We start from the raw sequence: 23084 nt of genomic DNA, 5'->3' as shown, positions 1-23084 counted from the left end.
TTCATCTCTTAATAAGTAACATTATTTTTTTCACACAATTTACATTTAGAAAATACTAGAAGGGTACTCGCGCAATACAGCGAGATACATGTCGATTTTAATGTTTTATATTATTCTTTGTCACTGTCGATGTTATGATACGATTTTATGTGTTTTTAAGCAAACAATAATGATTTTATTTTTTAATAAAATATAAATTTGAAAAAAATATATATCAGTGTTAATATCCAATCAACTATTTAAAAGTTCTCTTTTTTTATGTAATTTCTTGAATTTATTTCTTTTATTATAATTTAATTTAAGTTTAATAATGAAAAAATTTATTTTTGATTTAATAATATAACATTTTATAAAAATAATAATTAAGTATTCGGTCAGAACTCAATGATTATTTTAATTATATTTTAGATTTTTTATATTTAAAATGAGATGTTTATCCAGTATTTGATTATATTTATCTGCAGTTAGTTACACGAATTCAGATATAAAGCTGTAATAAATTGTACTTATGCACAATCTACTTATAATCTTGAATTTTAAATATCATACATTAATAAATAATACGTTATACATAAAAAATAATTTTTAAAAGTTTTTATCAAATACTTAATATAGTATAGATACAAACACACCACACAACTTGAAGACTTTTGAAACAAAAAAAGACCAAAATCATGTTGCCCCCCACTCCAAAGTCCAAATCCCAACTTCAGTTCCCAATATCGACACCACCACCGCCATCTTCTTACCATTTCTCAATGCCCTCCCCTTTATTCACGTTCCAGTTTCATACAATGCCTTATAATCGCTTTCACCTTTTCAATTCCTTTTCTCTTGCTTGAAACGAATCCCATCTCCAAATCATCTTCTACAACACCTGAAACCCACCAACTTCAACCCATTTCCCACTTCATCCCCTTTTCGCTTCTGCTTCCTTCAGATCTGTGGCGTTTCCTTCACCAAGTCGAACAATCTATCGAAACCCACTTTCTGTTGTTTTTCACAGGTGGGTTTTATGTTATTCTTCGTATAAAAGGCTAAAACCCTAGTTAAGTTATGCCACTTCATGTTCATTATGTGATTGGAAGTCTCAATTGAAGTGGGTGTTCGATTATCCATCGTTTTTTGACTTGAAATCGAAGACCCAGATGCGATAAGTTTAGGGATTTGAAATACATAGAGATTCGGGGAAGTTATTGAAGATGATACAGTTACTGTTCTTTGTTGTATTTGCTGAGGCCTTTGTGGCTTTTCTTTTAATGGTGAAAATTGGGCCACTTAGAGAGCTGGTGATGAATGGTTTAGATCAGGTGAAGATGAGAAAGGGTACGGTTCTAACGATCGCTGGAACAATGTCTGTGATTTTGTTTTCGAATTGGGTTAGTATTGTTAAAATTCAGAATAAGGGTGCGAAGGTTGGGACGATGACACCCATGGATCAGGTTCTTTGGAGGACTCATCTGCTAGAGGCTTCACTTATGGGTACACTGCTATTACCACCACTATTTTGATTCCCATTGATGCATATTCATTCATGTTTTCGATTGTTTTACATGATTAGTTGATTACAAGTGCTTTCTAGCAAACATTTATAGTCACCAAATGGTTGTTGGCCGGTCGGTATCCAGGGTATTGTAAGATCCCAACCGATCTAGGAGTATTTTCGAGTGGTGTCACCATTTGACTATAAGGGTGCATTTGGTACACCACACAGAACAGAACATGGATCATTGTTCCAAGTTTGGTGGGGACTTTTATGTGGAACATAGTGGAACAGACGTGGAACAACCCCACCCCATGGAACGAGCTGGAATTAGGTGAACAGACGTTGTTCTGTTCTATCATGTCTGGATACCAAACACACCCTAAGAAACCAATCTGTGTATCATTGATCCGTTGGTTAGTTCGTCAATCTGTTGGTTAGTTTGTTGATGCAAATGGGATTACGTGGTTAGTTTGTTACTTTTCGTATGTGTGGTCTTGTATTTAAGTCTTATATCTCAATTTTTTTTTTCAAAAACATAATAAACATGAAATTAAAAATGTAGAAACTAAGAAATGATGCAAATGGGATTCGAACCCACGCTCGGATGGGAAGAAAAGACCATGTAAACCAACTCTACCTAGAGGAGTTTGTATTATTATTGTAGTTTCAAGAAATATATGGTTGCACCCAACAAAATATTACGGTGGTTTCGTAACCCTAATCTTTTTACACTATGATGGAGGAAAGAAGCGGTGCCTCGTGCCATTGTATGCACCATAGCGGGTTCGCCCTAGATCCCAATCTCCAACCTTCTAGAAGGTCAAGGGTTCAAACCTCACCTTTTGAGTGTGCAAGTGTTTGGCTTATATAAATATTATATATTTAAAAAAACATTTATAGTCAAATGCTTGCTTAGTAGCTGTAGCTGTCGCATTCTTATCATCTTATGGTTGGCCATTTTGTTCATGTTGGTTAGGATTGTGGTTTGTGGCGAGTAGTTACATATTTTCTTTCTATGGAGTGCAAGAAGAAACTGAAGGGGTGTTTGGTTGGTTTTCTATCAAGTCTTGTATGGATAAAGTTGTTTGTATAGATTGGGCAGGTTTTTGTTTGAGAGGGTTTTTTCATAGATGGAAAGAGGGTGTTTTTAAATTGGGAGGGATAGCTCTGGGAAAAACTTGGCTTTCTGCATAAAGCTCCCTTTAGAAGCTTACTGAATAAGCCACTTTTTATATCATTAAGCCACTACCAAAACTCATGTATAGCTGATCGAATAAGCTTCGAGTCCATTAAAGCTCATTAAGATGCTAACAAACAGACCATAAGATTTGATATTACTAAACCAAACGAACTTGGGATATTCCCATTTGAAAAGTAGGTTAAGCGGGTGGGATGTCTGCAGATCTGACATCCACCCCAAAGGATTTGAGGTTGTTTGGGTCTTGAAAAGTGTTAGATGGACTCACAAGACGTATAATGTAAGAAGATAATATAAAGGATAAAACGTCAACTTCGTTGGTTATATGTTTTTTGGTTTTGTTCTTGTAGTTCTTAAGAAGCTAGTTTGTTGTTGGACATGTTGACAATAGATGTGTTTAAGCTAGTTTGGGGTAGAGGTAAAGTCTGCGTATATCCTACCCCTGAATACTTTATCCTTGTGTGAGATTTACTGTGTCTGTTTGGTCTGGTTTGGTTTTTAGTATTTGTATTATGTTTACGTCACCCAAATTGTGTGATCATGGCACTTGAAGTACAAAGAAGTACCAAGATCGGTGGAACAAATATTGAGAAAATGAGACAAGATTGATAAAGTACTAAACTGCCTCTGCTAAATTAAAACCCTAAAAACCTTCTGAAATTCACTCACTTGCATACCTTACTCTCGCATGTCTAGTCCTGTCTGTGTGCATACCAAATGCACCCTGAAGCAATCTAATCGAGAATCACTACAAAAGTTTATGGATCGTCTCAACTATATCTCAAATGGTCTATATAACATGCATAAACATAGACATTGAAAGAAAAATCAAGTATGCAAGTGATATATAGACCAAAATATATCGAACTAATCACGATACAGTTGTCTTGTCCCATTGACAACTTCACTATATACAGAAAAATCGGTTCTATTCCCGTTGCTACGTTAAGATTTTGGATAATAAGCTCTACTATCCAAACGAAACCAAACGAAACCAAATCTACCTAATATATCCAACTTGGAAGCAGAGTCTGACGAGGGTAGGATGTATGCCGACCTTACCTCTATCCCTAGAGACATTGTTTCCATGAATACTCCCGACTTACGAAAAAGCTCTACATATCCACAAAATAACACACGAAGGCAAACACAACAATTGTGACTTAATAGTGTTTTGCTGTAAAGATTCGGTGTTATTTTATGGTCTCACGAAAACGGGCTGGTCTCACGTGATCCCAAGTCGTATGATGACTATCTAGATAGAATTTTGATGCTTGCTTCATGGATCGAATCAAATTATAAGATTTGAAATTACAACCAAATTCAAACTCGTATATTTTGAGGTTGCAGGATTCTCTCTATATCTTGGGTTTTTGATCGATCGAATGCATCATCATCTTCAAAAACTAATCAATTTGAGAAGAAACGGAGGTTCATCGAAACAAGAAGTGGAAAAGCTGGAGGCCGAGAAGTTGCAGCTAAAAGAAAACGAAGAGAAAGCAAAGGAAGAAATCAAGCGGCTGCAGAAAGAGATGTCAAGTTTATCGGAAAGCTTAAAGAAACTTAAGCTGGAATCGAAAGAAAAAGATAAAAAGATCGAGACCGCAGAAGCTCACGTCACTTCTCTTCAGAAACAGTCTGCCGATTTGCTTCTTGAATATGATCGTCTTCTTGAAGACAATCAAACCCTTCAATCGCAAACAAAAAATCGACATTTTTGAGAGGTGATTTGTTATGAAACCTTGTTTTCCCAGAATGTTTTGTTCTTAATGTGGTATGGGGTGGTGAAATGAGGGGAGTTTGTTTAACCATTTGTTGTTGTTGGATTTGAGTTTAGATCTGGATTTCCTAATTTTAATATCATTTTTTTGGAAATTATGATCCTCTTGTATACAGGATTGATCTTGATTTGGTACAGATTTGAGGTTTTGGATTGTTTTAGATTTCATAGCAATTGGGAAATTTACAAGGACATGTTCAATTAGGATTGTATTCAAACGATAATTGACACGAGAACTTGTCAATTCACACGTGATTTTGCACTACGATCGTGTGCAAAATCACATGTGATTCTGCATGACTTTTGCGGGCCAAGTCGTCTGCATACCCTTGGATTGATTGTTCTAGTAATTGCAAATGCTTTCGGTGTAAAATCATATGTGATTTGTTTTTATTCAGTTAAAACATATTGTCATGAAAATGAAGTTAAAAAACCAACTAAACTCTTTGTTGATTCTTTGTTCCTCGGATTTTATTTTATGGTTTTAAGAAAGCAAGCGATTATTGATAGGTCAGTTATCAGTTTATGGAATATTAATACGTTTATATCTGTATTTGAATGTGTTTATCAATTCATCATTCATTAGTTTTGATGAAAGAGTTGTGGACTTGCATTAATAGATTGTGAAAATGTTATATGAAAGAGTTGTGGACATACATTAATAGATTGCAAAAAGCTGTGAAGGTAAAAAAAAGCCGAATCTTCACAGTAAAAACACTGTGAATGTTACTTTCACAACGTTTTACGGTTTTCTTTTGGATTTATACGAACGAACCCATATGGACTCAACGGTGTAAAAGCCCAAACCCAATCTTTTGAGGCTTGGCAAGCCATGAAACGAGATTAGACATAGACATGGCTTGTCGTTGATTGTAATGAAACTTTCAGGGAAAAGAAGGTCGAGGGTCTAATTAAATTTTTTGGTTTTATGTTGGTGAGCGAGTTTAGACATTTATGAAAACATGATCTCTGATAAGAGCCCTTTTTGACGCAAGACTAGGGGCGGGGATCTAGACGGGAGGAAGGAAGCTACAAAGGTAGACGGTAGGGGATAGGGTTAGTGAGTCGGTGGTTAGGTTACCAGAACCCTAAGTTAAACTAGGGGTGTGTAGTTTCCACACCTAGATTGTGTTTCTTTAATACTTGCTTTTGCTTGTATCGTTGTTCTTTACGTATATTTGTTTCTCCAAAACAACAATGAATTATAAGAACGAAAATAACAATATATAGCAAACTATTGGGATAAAAATCACAATTTCTAAACTGTAAGGACAAAAACTGTAACTTTTTACAAACCAAAGGGACAAAAATGTAATTCCTCTATTCTAAATAAAAGATTTCAATATTTACGTTTGAACATTTATTTTTAGAATATCTCCAACAACTTTTCTATGAAAAAAAATCAACTTTTTATTTTATATATTCCTCCAACAATTTTCCTATCTCCTTCTCTAAAAGCATATCCAACAGCTTCTTCAAAATGACGAAAATTGAGAAAATGGGGATTTTGAGCATATATTTTGCTCCAACAGCTTCTGAAAAACTATCTCCAAAATATAGAAAGTAGAAGAGAGAATAGTTTTTCTTTTATTCCAAATATGGAGATCACCAAAAAAAAATGATTATAAAGTAAGAGCACCAATAGGAAACTTTGAGAATAGATATTTTAATAGACGAATGAAATATTTTAATATTATAATCAATGTTGGATTCTTCAAAGTGGGAAATCCGTTGGAGATTTTGATTTTCCATTATAGAGAATTTTTGGGAATATATTGGAGATGTTCTAAAATAGAGAATCGAAAACTCCAAATATAGATGATTCTTTAAAAGTTCAAAGAGAAGAAAGAGAAATGAGTTTTTTATTCATCACACAAATAAAGGTTGAATTAATATCGTTATATATGTATTTTAAAAAAAGTGTATTGGAATCATAAAATTATAGAATATTTAAATAGAGAATCTATTGGAGTTGATTGCAATTTATTTAAAGATTTTAATATTTAAAACTCTATTTTATAGAAATTATAGATAAGCTATTGGAGACAATCCCGTGCCAGAGATTTTAAATCCATGTTTTGTTGTGGTGTGGCTATGCTATAATTATATAATGTGAAAAAACAAATTATCTAAATAAAGTTACATCTAATTCCAACAACTACTAAAATTTAACAATTCTAACATTAACCATATTAATAAAATATTTAATAAAATATTATTTCTCTCTTTTACAGATTTAATCTCTTTTATATAGAATCTTACTCGATAAACGCTTGTTGGGTAACAGACGTTTACCGCAATCCATTTTGATAGACCGATAATATTACCCGATAAGGTAAGTGAAAATGATAACTCATACCGGTAAGTGCTTACCTGATACGAGTTGACCCTAGCCTCTAGACGTCTTGTCACACATGCTTGTAACCAACAGGCAACAATCAACAACCCGCACGAACCAATACCTAGCGTTCTTGGTCGCAACATACCAAGGAGTCGAGCTTTTAACAAGCTACTCCAGCTCGAGCTCGTTTATCTCAAGTTCAAGCTTATAATTGTCAAACTCAAGGTCATCCTAAACATACATAAAACTCTTTTAACTTTTAACAGTCGAGCTCCATAACACCAGTCTTCGACTAGACTCGACTCGTTTTAAAAGCTCGATTAAATTTCTCGAGTCAAGCTACACCCAGCCATTCGAGCATACACTTCTTCGAGTCAAACACGTTCATGTGTTCATGAATCATGTAATTGAAGTATAAAGATTATTGAGGTAGAGTCAATAAATGACCTAATCAATCTCAAACTCAAACTCATAAACGAATATCAAGTTCAAGCTCAAACATTGAAAAAATATCCGATCTCGAGCTCTACTGGGAAAAAGTTATTTGAGCTCGAGCCTGGTAATATATTTTCAAGCAGAACTTGAATAACCTGCAAATCAACTTGACTTTGCTGACGCCCCTACCTGTCTCTATAGACATAATCAGATGAAAACCTAATTTATGTTGATAACTCCCATAACCATTAAAAAATGTGTTTTTCCATATTGTGAAACAAACAATATATATCAAATATATATTAAAATGTTTCACATTGCGAAATAATACCTTTAATTGAGAAAGGGAACAAATGTTGGCTTATAAGTGATCGAATACCTCCTCTATCAGACGCGTTTTAGAACCATGAGTCCAGATATGGGCAAAGCGGACAATATCTAGTACTGGGATGTTACGATGGTATTAGAGTCAGCGACGATGCTGATTCCCAAAGGAGGTGGACTGTAAGATCCAACATCTCCTCGGAAAGGGAACAAATAAGTGACTGAATACCTCCTCTATCAAATGCGTTTTAAAACCGTGAGTCCAGGTGTGAAAAAAACGGACAATATCAGGTACAGTTAGCCTAGGATGTTACTCGGGAAGTATTCCAAAGTAACCAGCTATCTTCTAAATGGCAAGACCTTGGAGCAGGTGAAGTTGAAAATAATCATACAAAATCTGGAATGGGTACAGAACAAAGCTGTTTACTTCTACTGTTCCTAGTTTCTGTAAAACCTAATGAAACAAAATCTTGGGTTTTGTTTGACACACTAGTATACAATTACCTACTTCTGGAGGTCATCCATAATAATATTGCCATCCGAAACCAATCGCAGCTATTAATACGATTTTTATAATTACCTTTGAGCTTATCAACTTTGGCGACGAAGATGAAGACGGTGGTGTTGAGGTGGGTGGTTCCCACGCTCTTCCTCTCAACTTCGCTGACAATTTGGATAACAACAACCGGAGCTTGCTGGTATTCTTATCTGCAAGATCGAGAGAAAATTGTGACACCCTCAACTTTAGGTTATTTCTGGCGAAACTTTGGCATGGTGTATTCGTAAAAGTGATCATATGCCGGTTCTATAATTTCATAAGATGTGTATGTACAGTATAGTATAGTATAGGTAGAAAGTGCAGATTTTGGATGTAACCTCCAAAAGTCGGTTTAAAAAGGGAGTTATTTGCTTGTGTTTTCGATAAAAGGCAAAAGGTTAAGTTTGTGTTTATATGCGGTATATAACTACATATGTTCAAGGAGAAGCAGGAGAGTTGATTTTCAGCTAAATGAGATCGGGCTCGGGAAAGCCCAATTGGTTGCCAATTGCTCAACTTGATTTAGAGGTTTTGAGTTTGAGTTATGCTCTTACATAGAATTACACAAGACGTGTTAATCACCAGGCTATAAAAGTTTCATCCACACGGCATGGTTTCCTAGGTCGTTAAAAAAAGTGGGTTTGTGAATAGTCCTTTAACCAGTCTAAGGGTTTGTTTGTTAGCAACTTAATGAGCTTAATGGTAATCACAGCTTATTCTGTCAGCTATACATGATTGTTTCGTAGTGACAATGATATAGAAAGTGGCTTATCCTGTAAGCTTCTAGGGGGAACTTTATGCAAAAAGCCAAGTTTTTCTCCAAACCTCCCCCTCCCAATTAAAAAACACGTTCCTTCGATCTATGAAAAAACCCTCCCAAACAAAAATCTTTTTAATCCATACAACAAATTAATCCACACAAACAACTTTATCCATACAACACTTGATGGAAAACCAACCAAACAGTCCCTAACTATATAGTCCCAAACCCTACTTTCGAGTGGGATTTATTTACTAGGTCTGTTTGGTTTGAGTCTAACTGTACAGTGGTTAGACGGGTCGGGTGGCCCAAAATCAAACCCAACCCAAACCCTGTTGATCGGGTTTCGGATTTTCGGATTTCAGGGCATTCGGGTTTTGCACAAACACCTTCTTTTTGGTTTGGGTTCGGGTTGGATTTCAGGGCATTCAGGTTGAGAAAGAACAGCAGAACAAAGCAAAACAAACATACAAAAGTCAAATAGCAAAGAATCCAAGTAATGAATGATGGCATCTATGCAAGTATGAGAAGGTGCTTCAGAGTGCTACAGGTCCTTTATATTACCTATTCTCAAAGCAAACAAACTAGATTTGCAGTTATGTTTCACAATCTTAGAAGCATGCATTTGCGAATTTAGAGTAAAATATCACTAATAAGTTCCAGCAAGAAAAATATTACCTTTGCTTTTCAAAAATCTTTCTTCCTCACCAGCACGTCTTCTCAGTGCATTGAGCAGTGACCCAAAATATAGCGCAAAGACAGTGCAGGTAATCGTGATCACGTTATAAGGCATGCTAAAATCAGGGGTTGTCAAAGGAACAAGAAGCACTTCTGTATAGGACAATATTTTTCTTTTTTCCTGCAACAGAAATCAGACCCAAGGCGAAGTGAAATGGAGTAAAATACAGAAGATACAGAATCTTTGACATTCAAAATTTCGTAAGTACAAATCTCAAATACCTGCATCTTAGACACCATAGGTGACTTGATCGACGTGTTATCCTGTGTATATTCTAAGCATGTCTGGAAGTCCGGGAAGCTGATTATGGCAGATGGGATATCAAACCCCTGGTTAGCATCTGGAGGATACTCATCTATGTGCAAGAAACCCTGTAGTAGCAGTAATATATCAGCAAATATAAGCACAAGGCTGCCAAGTGCCAAATGTGTTTCTTACTTGTAAAATAAATAAACAAAAAGCAAGATCAATAAAATACAACTCTTGGCAATAAGTAACGCGTGACGTTTTTGATCCTGACATTAGGATAATTCAAATCAGTACTTCTATTCCTCATCAAGAACCGAGTGAGATTGATAGACCCCCTATTCGATTCAGCTATGCAAGGAGGGGCAAAAGGAATATTTAATTGAGAATCGCTGGCAGGATGTTCTTTTTGGTTATAAATATTTGGTTTCCTTCTCCCACTTTCTGTTTCCATTTCCATTTTCTGTTTTGCATAGGGAATAAATAGAGTAGGTTTGGGGAGGAGAAGGAGGAGAATCTTTTGAGTAATTTGGCGACAGCCCTTGGGAGAGTTTCCAGTCTCTCGAATACTGCTGTTTCATTCAGCTCTTTTTGTTGAGTTCAATCGATAACCCTTGTCAATCGAATCTGTGGTGTAACAGAGATCGAAGTTCAGTGTTCAACTCTTCATAAGAGGGATGACAAAAAATGTCTCTTTAGAACTCCCTCCCAACTCTTCACAAGCTCAATGGTCATTTGGGTGCTTCTATTTCTATTGGAGTTCTAGCATCCGGTTCAGCAGGTCAAAATATCATTCTATTACATCACTATTATAGCCATCTTTGGAACTAAAAACACATGACTGCATTAAGGTGGACGACAACTCAAAACTAGGGCCTGTTTGTCAGCAGCTTAATGAGCTTAGTGGGACTCACAGCTTATTCGGTCAGCTATACATTACTCTTTGGTAGTGGCTTAATGATATATAAAGTGACTTCTTCAGTAAACTTCTGGAGGGAGCTTTATGCAGAAAGCCAAAAAAAATTTCTTCTAAACCTGCCTCTCCCAATTAAAAAACATGCTACTTCCATTTATGAAAAAACCCTCTCATACAAAAAACTTCTCAATCTATACAGACAGATTAAATGATTAATCCAACTAGGCAGCTTTATCCATACAAGACTTAATGGAAAACCAACCAAACAGCCCCCAAGGCGGTTAAACTAAGGGATGAATTTAACTCAATGGAGGTAAGTTTTTAACACAGAAGTACCAGTTGAAGAGGAAGGAAGTGACCACCGCAGGTGACACATAGAAGTTCCATATTAATGTGCATGAAAAAAGAACATTTGTACCTTGTCAAATTCTAAAGTCAATGAAGCTGATTTCATGTCACAAGGTAATCTCAATATCGTTTCCATTACCCCAGGAGACACCTTATCTTCAGAGGGTGAGACATGCATCTTTTCTATGACATCTCCAAGAGATTGGGGTACTCCATCCACAAATAGTCTTGCTGTATGATAATATACTTTAATATACCAAGGCACAACTTGGAAAACATCTACCCGCAATCTACATTTTTCTTCATCGTTGTGAGCCTTTGGGAGACTTTCACTCCATTCTGTAGACTGCAAAGAGAGAGCAATAGCACCCTTCTCATTCCCGCTTCCCATCAGGAACCGACTAGCACGTAATGGTGCCTTCACACACGACCAAGTTACAGGAAGCTTCCACCTGAATCCCAAATCAAATGGCTTAGAACTGTGATAATCCTTGATTGAGAAACCATATAAGATAGAGGAACCTTCTTTATGGAAGCTGTTTACTTCTTTCATCATTCTGTCAGGAGAAACTGAAAATCCAAAGTTCGGATTACTTCCAAAACCTTCATATGGTACTTCTTCACCCTCATACCCCTCAATATCATTCCATGTATCTTTCATATTATAAACTAAGCTCCCCTCAAGTTGAACATACACATTACTAGACTTGGCAAGAGCACATTTTCCCTCAACCGTTCTTCCAAACAATGAGTTCATAGACCAGCTCGGTTGTAATTTTCTGCTACTGGAGAATGCAGCATTGGTTTCCAAAGCATCTGGTTGAAGAACAATTGTAAGGGTTTGCTCAAGCGTTATTCCATGACCTGAAGCCACCAGATCAAATTCACCTGAAGTTAGATGTAACCGTTGAGAATGATAAAATCCTCTGTAAATTGATGGTCTATTCATCAATGAAGAAAGCCCAGCTTTGTCTCGACATGGAAGTAACTTCAACCAGGGAGTCAGATTCTCGGTGCAAACAGCCTCTCTAGGCAATGAGCCATATCTTAAATTGCCTGAAAGTGATCGGAAGCTCCAATCAGGAGCAGAATACATAGTAGAAGACTCTAGAAAGTTGATTGAAGCACAAAAGAGGCCTGAAAGTGTGTGTGTTAGATTTTTCCAGGAAGCATCAACCTGATCTTGGGGAACATCAAATACAGCCCACAATTCAACTCCAGGAGGTTTGGCATTGCTGCTTGCAACGGGATCAAAACCACCCCAGCTTTCATAGTTCCAACGACCTTGAGTGAAAGACAATTCCATTTCTGTAATTCGATACTTGTGAACCTGGGCAAGAGGCAAATAACATGGTTATTCCTTGATCACTAAACATCATAACAAAAAAACCTATATTGGTTTCCAGCATTTAGGGTTCAACAAGTTACCAGGGCTATTGAACAGAGACAAAAATATAGAGGAATAAAACGAAAGATGGATAAACACATCATTAAGAAGACAATACACTTTCATGCACAGATAAAAGGAATGATTCAAATTTTAGGGGAAAAATTAATTGATCGTATATGTTTCTGTCATCTAAAAGGATGCCATAATAACCGTCGATTAAATCAAAAAGAACATAAAAGACCAATATAATTATTCAACTTCCAACGTGTAATCTATTAAAACAGTAGCTTGACAGCAGATGAGCAGATCTATGCAATTAAGTGCATCACCCACCGGCCGCTATTAGTATCTCTTTTATGATTGATTTCTCTTTGTGGATTCAAAGGTATGTCCTAAGAGCAAAATAGGATATTATGACTATTAACTTGAGGGGGTGCACCTCATTCGTTGTAAATTTGCTTTTATTTCAAGACGTTAAATTACTTCTTTATTCACACAATGTACATATATGTGTAAAGGGTACGGACATATGAAACAGGTAAGCCATAAAATTGGATCTACCACCCGTGATAAGCTAACAAAATGTATTATTAGCATCATGTCCAAAGATTTTATATTAAATGAGGATCCTATAGTTGCTCTGTGGGCATAGAGAAATAGTATTCAACATCAAGGCATCAGCATTATTGGACCATCCACACCTCATCCAAACTGCATCATTTTTATTTCTAGAATGCTACAAATCAGCACCCAGGAGCAACTTCACAAAATTCCTGATCACTAATTCCGGACACAAAGAAGTATTGCTTGCTTTGGCATATAGCTTCAGCAAACCAAGATATATAGAAAATCACATCAACCTTTACAGCAACTGTAGATTGAATTGAATCAAATGTAGATCCAACTGGAACAAATCACATCAACATCCGAGTTGATACTTCATTTCTAAGCATATAAGATAATCACATCTCAAACATCCACCAAGGCAGTGCATTTCCATGGCAGGCACCAACTACAATAGGAGAGACCAATCAAATCGACTGCCATGTAAAATTCTTTCAAAGCAGCAATGCAACCACAGTTTCTTAAACCTAAAATCAATAAGCACCATCAACTGTCCACCTATTTAAACCAGCATACCAGGAAATACTTCAATAATCTTGAATTTGGTTAAGAAATTGTAACTAAATCAATTCAAAATTGGAACTAAATGAGGTCCACTACCATCTCCAAAACTAGAATCTCATATAGCACACTTTGTGGTTTCCAACTCCTAAATTAAACTAGATATATGATTGAATAAAATCAACAAAACAATACAGGCAGTACTTCAACAATCTTGGATTTGGTTATAAATTTGAAACAATATCAGTTCAAAATTGGAACTAAATGAGGTCCACTACCATTTCGGAAACTAGAATCCCATATAGCACATTTTCTCGTTCCCCAATCCTAAATTAAACTAGATATATGATTGAATATAATCAATAAAACAATGCAGCAATTAACTCAATTAACTTCAATTATCATCCTAATCTATAAATCACTAAACCCTAAACTCAATTAGAACGAAGCATGACAATAATTAGACAGCATTGGATACTGATTAACCTTAGGAATCAATAAAACGCCAATCTGATCGAGTAAAGTGATTATCCTACTACTATAATCATACCAGCTGATAGATGGCTTTGGGGAAAAGCCGATGATGATGTCCATAAGAATTTGTCCGTGGAACTTTACTCTCGAAGTGAAAATAAGAGAGAACTTTCCGATCAGGAAGGGGCCTGAACAGCAACTCCTCCGTGAATTCTTCTCCTTCGAGTTGTTCTACTACTTCTCCGGTGGATTCAGAGGTAACGTGGAGTACGAACACCAACAACGCGAAGATTGACAGTAACCGAGCCATGAGAATCTGAGTGTTCGTTAATGTGCACTATGGTAATGGAGTCAATCGCATAGGAAATTCGGCCATTACAGTAACTTCAAAATGTGTTCTCAGTGACAATCCCCATCACAGATCACGCCTCGAGCTTCGACGGGTCATGGTTTAGATCCGATATCAAATTGTATAAAACGGGCCGGATTATGGGCCAATTTGTCAAATTAAAGGAAGGACCAATCTAAAGAAAAAATCTATCAAATATATGTTATATTGGTTAGACTTAAAACAAATGAGAAACCAATCTGAATCACAGAGTTAACCGATGTTTATTTCTCAGATACCGTCATTGCTTTTTATCCGGAAAAAGAAGGAGGAGGTCTTATTCGCTTTCCACCTAAGCTGCGAACGTTTGATCTGAAACTGAAAAAACAGATATTCAGGTGTCAGTTTCGGTTTTGAATTTTAAGTATCCACAGGTATCCAAACAAAACGGATATAATGCATATACGATATTTATAGTATTATTTATTAATTAATTAATAAAAAATTAAATGAGTAAACTATTTTATGTTTTTTTTATTAACCTGGATATCCAATTCGTTATGCGAGCCGACTAATCCCAGAACGACCACTTGTTTTGCAGTTAGTTCGGAGTCACCGCATTTGAACCTCCGTGACCACAAAGGAACTATTTTATGTTTTAGTATCAAATATTACGGTAAATGATTAAATTTAGTGGTATGAAGTCATAGAGTAGTCGACATTAACCGAAAAATGATAATTTTATACATTTAAACTTATTTTAATTTGTAGCACTTCAATTATTTTTATTTAGTTGTTTTAAACGTTATATTTCAGTACCGGTTTATATTGTAAACAATTCTTTTTATAAATTCGGGTAATCGTGAACCGAACGTGGGTAACCGCCCTGGTTTGGTTTGTTTCAATGCGGCTTGGTTCAACCTACAGTTCGGAGAGTTAGGTATCTGGCTAATGCGGTTTGGTTCACTATTTTCCCTATTAACCGTATTAAACTAAACCGTAAACACCCCCATAAACCGTCATCTTTTCGAATAAGATATATTGAATTTGTTTAATTTTAAGTATCGTGGGGTTGAGAGCTACACGGTAGACAAATACTCATATTCGAATCCAGACGAGCACTCTCAAACTTGGGTCATCCCTCTTCTTGAAAAGGAAAACGTTTGTTCATTTTACGTCAAAAGAGCGTTTTGCATAAACTTCATGGATTATTGGAAATCTAAGGCGTTGATATATCGGTAGAAAGAAAACCCAATAAATATAACGATGTCGCATTTGATTTTCAACATTTGTTTAATAGCTGTTCTCTGAATTACTTCTAAAAATACATTTTTACCGGTTATTTCAGACAATCTGAATCACTTTCTTTAAGAACAACATACGATCCAACTTGTCAATAATTGAAAAACTATTAAAAATCACTACTTTGTAATTTATTGAACTTTTTGTTCTATTTGTTTTGGTACGATAAAAAATACGTTTTTGACTCATTCAGTCATATTCAGTCTCGATCTAATTGTCACGTCAATATTTAAACAATACGTTTTACTTTATCATTTCCTAAGTATCAAACACACCCTAACTTGAAACAGATCTATACAAAATATAAGAATTGAACTCAACCAACAACCCATTTTTTTTTTAGTGCTAAAGTGGACTTCCAACAAAAGTAGCTCGCACTCAAACATGTTAAATAGTACTCTACCAAAAGTGATCTTCGCTAGAACTACAGACGGATTATACGACACTATGGGACCGTTTACGAAACGTTAACCGGATAAATGCTTACCGATTCACTTATCTTATTGGATGAACATGACAAGTAACAAGAATCTTACTCGATAAGAGACATGACAAAGACCGGTCATCTTACCGGGTAAATAAAAGTAATGACTCTTGGGGGCTATTTACCGAACGCTTATCGACAAGAGTCACCACTCTTATTTACCTCATGTCGTAACATTTTTAGCCATCAAATTGGATTGATGGTAAACATTTATAACCCGGTAAGCGCTTACCAGATAAGACTCTCGATCATTGTCTTCCCTCATACCGGATAAGATTTTTGGTCTTTATTATGCTCACCAAGTAAGGTAATTAACTGGTAATCGCTTACCAAAGTTAGGGGCCATTTACCTAAACACTTACCCGTTAATCACTTACTGTTAAAATTCAACACTATCGCTTACTTACCGGGTAAGATTTTATTTACTAAAACGCATAGTATGCAACAATTTATCTCGACAAGCGCTAACCATGGTAAGAGTCCTCGTCCTCACTTACTGGGTAAGACTCTCGATTCTTGCTTTCGCTCTTACCGAGTAAGATTATTAGCCCTTGTCATATTCATCCAGTAAAGTAAAATGACTTGGTAAGCGCTTACCCGGGTAAGCGTTTGGTAAACGACACCTAAGTGTCTGGTAAAAGACCCCTTAACAATCGACGCTTAAGATTATTGACCAAGACATTTTGATGGCCAAAAATCTTACCCACTAAGGTAAATGAGAGTGATGGGTTAGCGATTGGTAAACAACCCCTAAAATTCAGTCTGGTATGTGAATAAGATGTGGATTGCAAATTCTAGTCAAAAGTTCATCAGCAAGAACAGTAATATATCCAACATAAATCGCAGTGCATTTCATATAGCCAAAAGGTAGAGAGAGAGCACAACCAATTGAAACTTAAAAAGCACACTTGATTCACTAGAAATAATTTCATGTAACACCTTATCTAATTCACACATTAACTACTACTACTACTCTGGTAACATCTTTTCAGCTCTTATTCATAATGCATAAACCTTAACCCATAACCTACCAACAACAACAACAGCAGCAGCAGTACTAGCACTTACATCCCACCCCCTCCAGTTTGGTGCAACATTGCATCAATCTCATCACCTTCCTCCATCTCAAGCTGCAATAAACAAACAATTTTCCATAACCTTTTTATTTTTCTAAAATCACAAGCTGAATTATCCTACAACTAATCATCTTATTTCAAAATTGGCCATTCAGTTTCCATACTACATATATATAGGGAGGATCATGTGAGAAGTTGATCAATTTGGAAAAGGCGAGAAGTTCCAAGATCACACATGGTTACATGTGTTACGAACACATAAGCATATATAATCAAACACGTCGAAAAGGGACACACACTTGGTGAATGCAACCAAAGGTCGTGGGGATTGCAACATGTGTTTAATCATATATGATTACGTTTTGGTAGGACATGTAATCATGTGTGATCTTGGAAATCCTCACCCTCTCATAAATCGACTGCCTTTTCGTTGAACCTTACCCTCTATATACACACACACACACACACACACACACTTGGGATCATGAAAGACCATCTTGTTCTCGTGAGATCCATGAAACCACAAAAATAACACTAAAACTTCACATCAAAACACTGTGAGGGTAAACCTTCGCAGGGTTTTTTATGTACGGTTCGGTGTTTTATATACCTTCACAATGTTTTGGTCTCACGTAAACCCAACCCTATATATATATAATATAAACAGAAACAGATCATTAGGGTCATTAAAATAATTAAGAAATTACCTCATCAGGAGTTTGCTCGGCTCGAAGACGCCTCCCATCAAACAGAAAAGCAATAGAATTCATCTCCACCGACTGCCTATCACAGTATGCATTCATTAGTTTCTTCAGCTGGGTGCTGCGCTTGATCCTGAAGAACACCTCATTCCCATCCTAGAACAACCAACAACATCAGGCGTCTCTTCTTTATATTTACAAAAAGAAGTTGATCTAAAAGACATGAAGAGTGAAGAACTATGGATGTGAACAAATACCACATCTACAAGGGTTCTATCGGTTTCATGACATCAAACAAATACCTAATCGATACATCTATCTTAAGACAATTAATCAGTCTAATAACGAGACGATTGTTGTACTTTATTTGATTGCCTTTTAATTTGATCGTCTTTTATGTGTAATTGCGTACTTCTGTGGTGTTTCGTTATTCTTTTGAATCTTGCAGTTGGTTAGTTCATTGACAATTTAGGCGCTTATTGTTTGTAAAGGTGTTTTTTATTGGTTTCAAGCGATTGACGTGTTTTAAACCATACAGTTGAACATATATGAGAAATGATGAGATTTTAGGTCACAAGGTGATTCTATGTAGGAATACTGCATAGTTGACCCTAGGATCTATTGAAAACAGACAAATAAATTTTCTAGGCAATTTTACCAACAGTGGACCATTTAATTGAACAAAGGCAATCGCACTTATCTCTCTCCCAATAAACACAAAGATCTGGCTATCACCAAATCAACAAATTGCACTTCACAGAATTAACATACCAATAATCGAATCAAACTTCAAAACCAACCTACATTGAAATTACGACACGCTTCTTTCAAACAAACAAAATAGGTTGGCACTATGCAGTCCTTCCTATATAAAATCTCATCACTTACAACAAACACATCAATCTCTTGAAACCAACAAAAAAACATCCTAATAACAATAAACACCTAAATTATCTACGAACTAAACACCAACAAAATTCACCAGAACGACGTAACACCAAAGAAAAACGCAATTACGAGCATAAAAGAACGATCGATCCACTTACAAACAAAAACAAACTGCAGAATCAATCAAAAATGAGTAAAGGAAATCATATGCATCTATACCTGACCCTTGACCTTGAGATTGATATGCGCCGATTGATCCATCGGCTTCTTCTCATCTTCTTGAGCTAATCCGCTTTCACCTCCGGCGGCCGACATTATTATGAGAAATTCTAGGGTTTTAAGCGCAGTTTAGCGATTTGTTGCCTGTAAAAGGGTTTGTGTGTTCAGTAGAGATCGGAACCGGGAGAGAAAGGCGGTTTATAGGGGTTTTGAAAAACTATATTTAAATGTGATTTGAGTTCCGTATAAAACGAGGGAATTTTTTATTTTGACTTTTTTGTCCTGTAATTTTTGTGGTGTTTTTGTTGTTTGCTTTGACCTCTTTGGAGAAGATAAGATGGTGGACCATCCACCTAAAGATATGGTGGGACATCAATCTATAAAGATATTTTCACTATTAAATTAAATAAACCAGTTAAATCGAAACAATCTAATCAGTTAAAAGTAAGAAATAGGCGGTTTCTATTAGAATGGAATTTATACTGACTTTATTTATTATCATGCTAAATCAGTATATCAAGATGTCAGTTCTGTATCTGATTTTGTTTGTTGAGTTTGGACTATTTCGTTGTGTGTCGACGTGTAACTGTTTAGAGAGATCGATGAGCACCTCATACTAGTCAACTGTAGCTTTCTATTGAATCTAGCGTGGTACCATTTTAGACTACACTTCTTCTGTCTCGGGAGCATCCCAGACAAGATCTTCGATTTGACGTCCACTTACTGGATTCATTTTTGGCTTTCGAAAATTTTATGGTTGACTACCAATTTTTTAAGCTTTTAAAACCAGATAAATTAACGGCTTCTCTGTTTTTTAGCAGATAGTTGAATATACACAGGTTCACATGAGAAACACAAATATCTTGATAATTAGGGAACTCAATCTCAACGCTTGTTTTAATCTGACAACTCCAAATAACATCGTTTTTTTAATGTCAGTGCTATTTTTAGTACATTTTGCAAGATCTACAACGATGAACTAAGGGAATTGTCAAATTGTAGTAAGTAGTTATAGTTGTCATATATCTCATTATCCTTCTGTTTCTTTCGTATTCTTTTGATTGAGAATAGTTTGGTTTAATTCAGTGTTTTTATTGCTTGAATATCACATCAATGTACGTACAAATAGATTCATTCAGTGAATCCTATAAACAGTTACTTATAGATTGCAATATTGATTAATTATATATTGTTATACATGACAAACTCGCAACGTTACGGTACACATTGCCAAGTATACTTATAGTATTCACATATGAGTATACCTATTGTCATGAAACTGTATACTAATAAATTGCATATAGTGCATACTCGTTGATGAATATATGTACGTATAATTGATGAATATACTCACGTGCAGATTGAAACTATGCAATGCAATGATGGATTTCAAACAGTGGTTATTCATTAATGAATATGCTTGTGGGTAAATACAACACATTAATAAAAATTTATAAGCATATATTTGCTGGTAAACATATTCATTGATATAATATTATGAACTTTTGAATTTCAAGTAGTGCATGTTTACTGATAAATATATCTGCTACATAATACAATACATTGATCAAATTCATGTATTGTATATTCATTGATGATTATATAACACTGGTAAATTTCATATAGTGTATATTCATTGATGAATATGCTCATATGCATATACTTGTTTTTTACAGTACACACTCATTGATGAACATGCATGTTAATCTACGTGATTGTAATAGTTTTTACACTGTGTGCTTATGCTCTGGAGGCGTGCGTTAAAAAAACAAAAGAATTTAACACAGATACATCATACATATATTATAAAACATTAAAGTTTTACCTCTCAAGACATCTTAATTTTTCAAGATAAAATATCTGAACATAATGTACAGATCAATGATGTATACAAAGTATTTCAAAATTCTGCAATATTTTTATTTTACCCATTTTATAAACAATAAGAATAGAAGTTTGAAATGTTTGAAAGTTAATATTACTTTTTTCCGTGTAAAAAAAATCAGAGTTTTAGGATATCTACAACAAGTTCTCTGTAATTTCTCTAAAACAGAGAATTAAAAGTCAAAATATCTAAAATAAATTACATTCAACTCCAACAGATTCTATACTGTAGATATTTCATCATTAAATATTTTATAATTTTATGATTACAATACATTTTTAAAAACTTTTATATAAAATAATGTTAATTTAAGGTTTTTTTTTTTTTTCAAAATTAGCTCTTAATACATATGAAGTATGATTCGTTCAAGCGTATGAGTATTAAGAACGTTTGTTTTATTTATAAAATAAATATCATATGAAATTTTAAGTGGTAAACGTATTCCTTAATATCTCTTAATCTTAATTCGCCCTCCACTAAATGGTTCATATTTTGGGGGGCCAAAAGAAATTTGTTAGCAAAAACTATTTATCTTGTGTACTTTTGAAAAAAAAAATTATTTATCTTTTATATTTTTGCACTAGTTTGACCGATTCATATTTCAGACTTCAGATGTAAAAACAAACAATCTTAATAATTCAGATTTCAGATTTCAGGAGCACCATTTATAAACCAGAAGTGAAATCAAACTCCAGACTTCAACACCTTTTATAAAACAAACACCACCTTAATGTCATTGGTTGAATGAATTGATTTTTTTTTTATTTCTTAATCATCTATTGAAAGTTTTAGATAGTTTCCAACAATTTTTTTTTATAATTTTTAAAAAATAAATAATCGAAAGTTAAAATATCTAAAATAAATCGCATTCAATTCCAATAGATTTTTTGTTTTATATATTTTAATATTCATTATATCATTAAAATATTCATTTGTTTACAAATGATTTTTAAAAACCTTACAAACTAATTACAATCAATCACATAAATTCATTTGTTTTTTTAAATTTATAAGGGTATTATGGTCATTTGAATTTACAATAGTTATGTTTGTTAATTATTTAATATTAACAGATAAGTTTGGTAACAACATAATATTTATATAAATATGGATGATATATTGAATAGCACAATATTAGCAAAGTTTTGACTAAGGTATCCATTAAATGTTTTGAAAAAAATCACCACATTTTAAAAAAATGTAGATTAATTATGTTTAAAAAACTGCCACTACGATTCTAATGAAACATACTCAAACTGTTAAATGAAATAGAGTTATATATGATTGCATCAGGTTCATATGTATAACAGTTGTAATGAAACATGTTTATATTAATAGGTGTTTTATAACAGATTGTAATAAAACAAGTTCATATGTATAACAGCCGTAATGAAACATGTTCATAGGTCATATATGATTGCATCAGATTCATATGTATAACAACTATAATGAAACATGTTCATATAACATGTTTTCCCCCCATTTTTGCCCTTCCGTGTCTCCAACATGAATTTTGTTTTATTACTTTACTTATTTAGTTTGTTTCAATCTTGATCTTTCATAAAAAAAAAATGGATGAATGTGATTAGCTTGTAAGATTTTTATGAAATTGATGGTTTGCAAAGTAAACCATTTGCAAACCATGTTATTTGTACAACCCGTACAAACTTCATTCAATCAATCATAAAAAAAGTATTATATGAAACAATACTTCATAAAATAAAAAAAACAAAATAATCACATATGAAACAATTTCATCAAAAAATTTATTATATAAAACAATTTCATAATATTAAATAATGAAATCGACGGATAAGAATGATTTGCACGGTTTTTACAAATATGAGTAATTTGCATTTAATCGCTCCTTTTTTTCTTCTCTCTCTTGTGTTCTTATATCTTATATTAGGAAATGTGAAGAATTTTGTAAAATCATCAGTTAATGCAACCATATATCAATTTTACAAGAAAAAAAATCACATTAATTGACTGTTCTAAATGATCGTTTTTTTATTATATTAAACACAATAAAAAAAATAATGTTTGTTACCTTAAAAATATTATTTAATTAATAATTAATTTTTAATTTATATTAATTAAT

At 34.4% G+C, this 23084-nt stretch overlaps 3 protein-coding genes across 4 annotated transcripts; 1 reads left to right on the top strand and 2 right to left on the bottom strand.

Annotated features, from left to right (window-relative positions):
• Positions 1–756: 756 nt before the first annotated feature.
• LOC112506871 lies at positions 757–4616 on the top strand. Its single transcript, XM_025111175.1, has 2 exons — positions 757–1482; positions 4035–4616. Exons 1-2 carry the CDS (start codon positions 1203–1205, stop codon positions 4403–4405), a joined length of 651 nt encoding a protein of 216 aa, XP_024966943.1. The 5' UTR covers positions 757–1202; the 3' UTR covers positions 4406–4616.
• Positions 4617–7879: 3263 nt separating this feature from the next.
• On the bottom strand, positions 7880–14588 carry LOC112504626 (GPI transamidase component PIG-T). Of its 2 annotated transcripts, XM_025108584.1 has the most exons (6): positions 14177–14588; positions 12000–12441; positions 11182–11927; positions 9823–9972; positions 9541–9721; positions 7880–8272 (listed from the first exon to the last, which is right to left on the bottom strand). In XM_025108584.1, the coding sequence occupies exons 1-6, from the start codon at positions 14408–14410 to the stop codon at positions 8082–8084; spliced, it is 1944 nt and encodes a 647-aa protein (XP_024964352.1). In that variant the 5' UTR covers positions 14411–14588; the 3' UTR covers positions 7880–8081. The 2 variants fall into 2 exon arrangements, with proteins under 2 accessions (XP_024964352.1, XP_024964346.1); XM_025108578.1 differs by having other exon boundaries at positions 7883–8272; positions 11182–12441; positions 14177–14585.
• A 2456-nt stretch (positions 14589–17044) lies between these two features.
• LOC112507985 (small ubiquitin-related modifier 1-like) lies at positions 17045–19283 on the bottom strand. The gene is made up of 3 exons (XM_025112752.1): positions 19099–19283; positions 17998–18147; positions 17045–17344 (listed from the first exon to the last, which is right to left on the bottom strand). Exons 1-3 carry the CDS (start codon positions 19192–19194, stop codon positions 17279–17281), a joined length of 312 nt encoding a protein of 103 aa, XP_024968520.1. The 5' UTR covers positions 19195–19283; the 3' UTR covers positions 17045–17278.
• Positions 19284–23084: the final 3801 nt, after the last annotated feature.

Source organism: Cynara cardunculus, assembly GCF_001531365.2.
Source record: "Cynara cardunculus var. scolymus isolate 2C chromosome LG 2, CcrdV1, whole genome shotgun sequence".
Classification (NCBI taxonomy): domain Eukaryota; kingdom Viridiplantae; phylum Streptophyta; class Magnoliopsida; order Asterales; family Asteraceae; genus Cynara; species Cynara cardunculus.
Note: the sequence above shows the minus strand (reverse complement) of the source record. Positions and strands in the feature narration are given on the sequence as shown.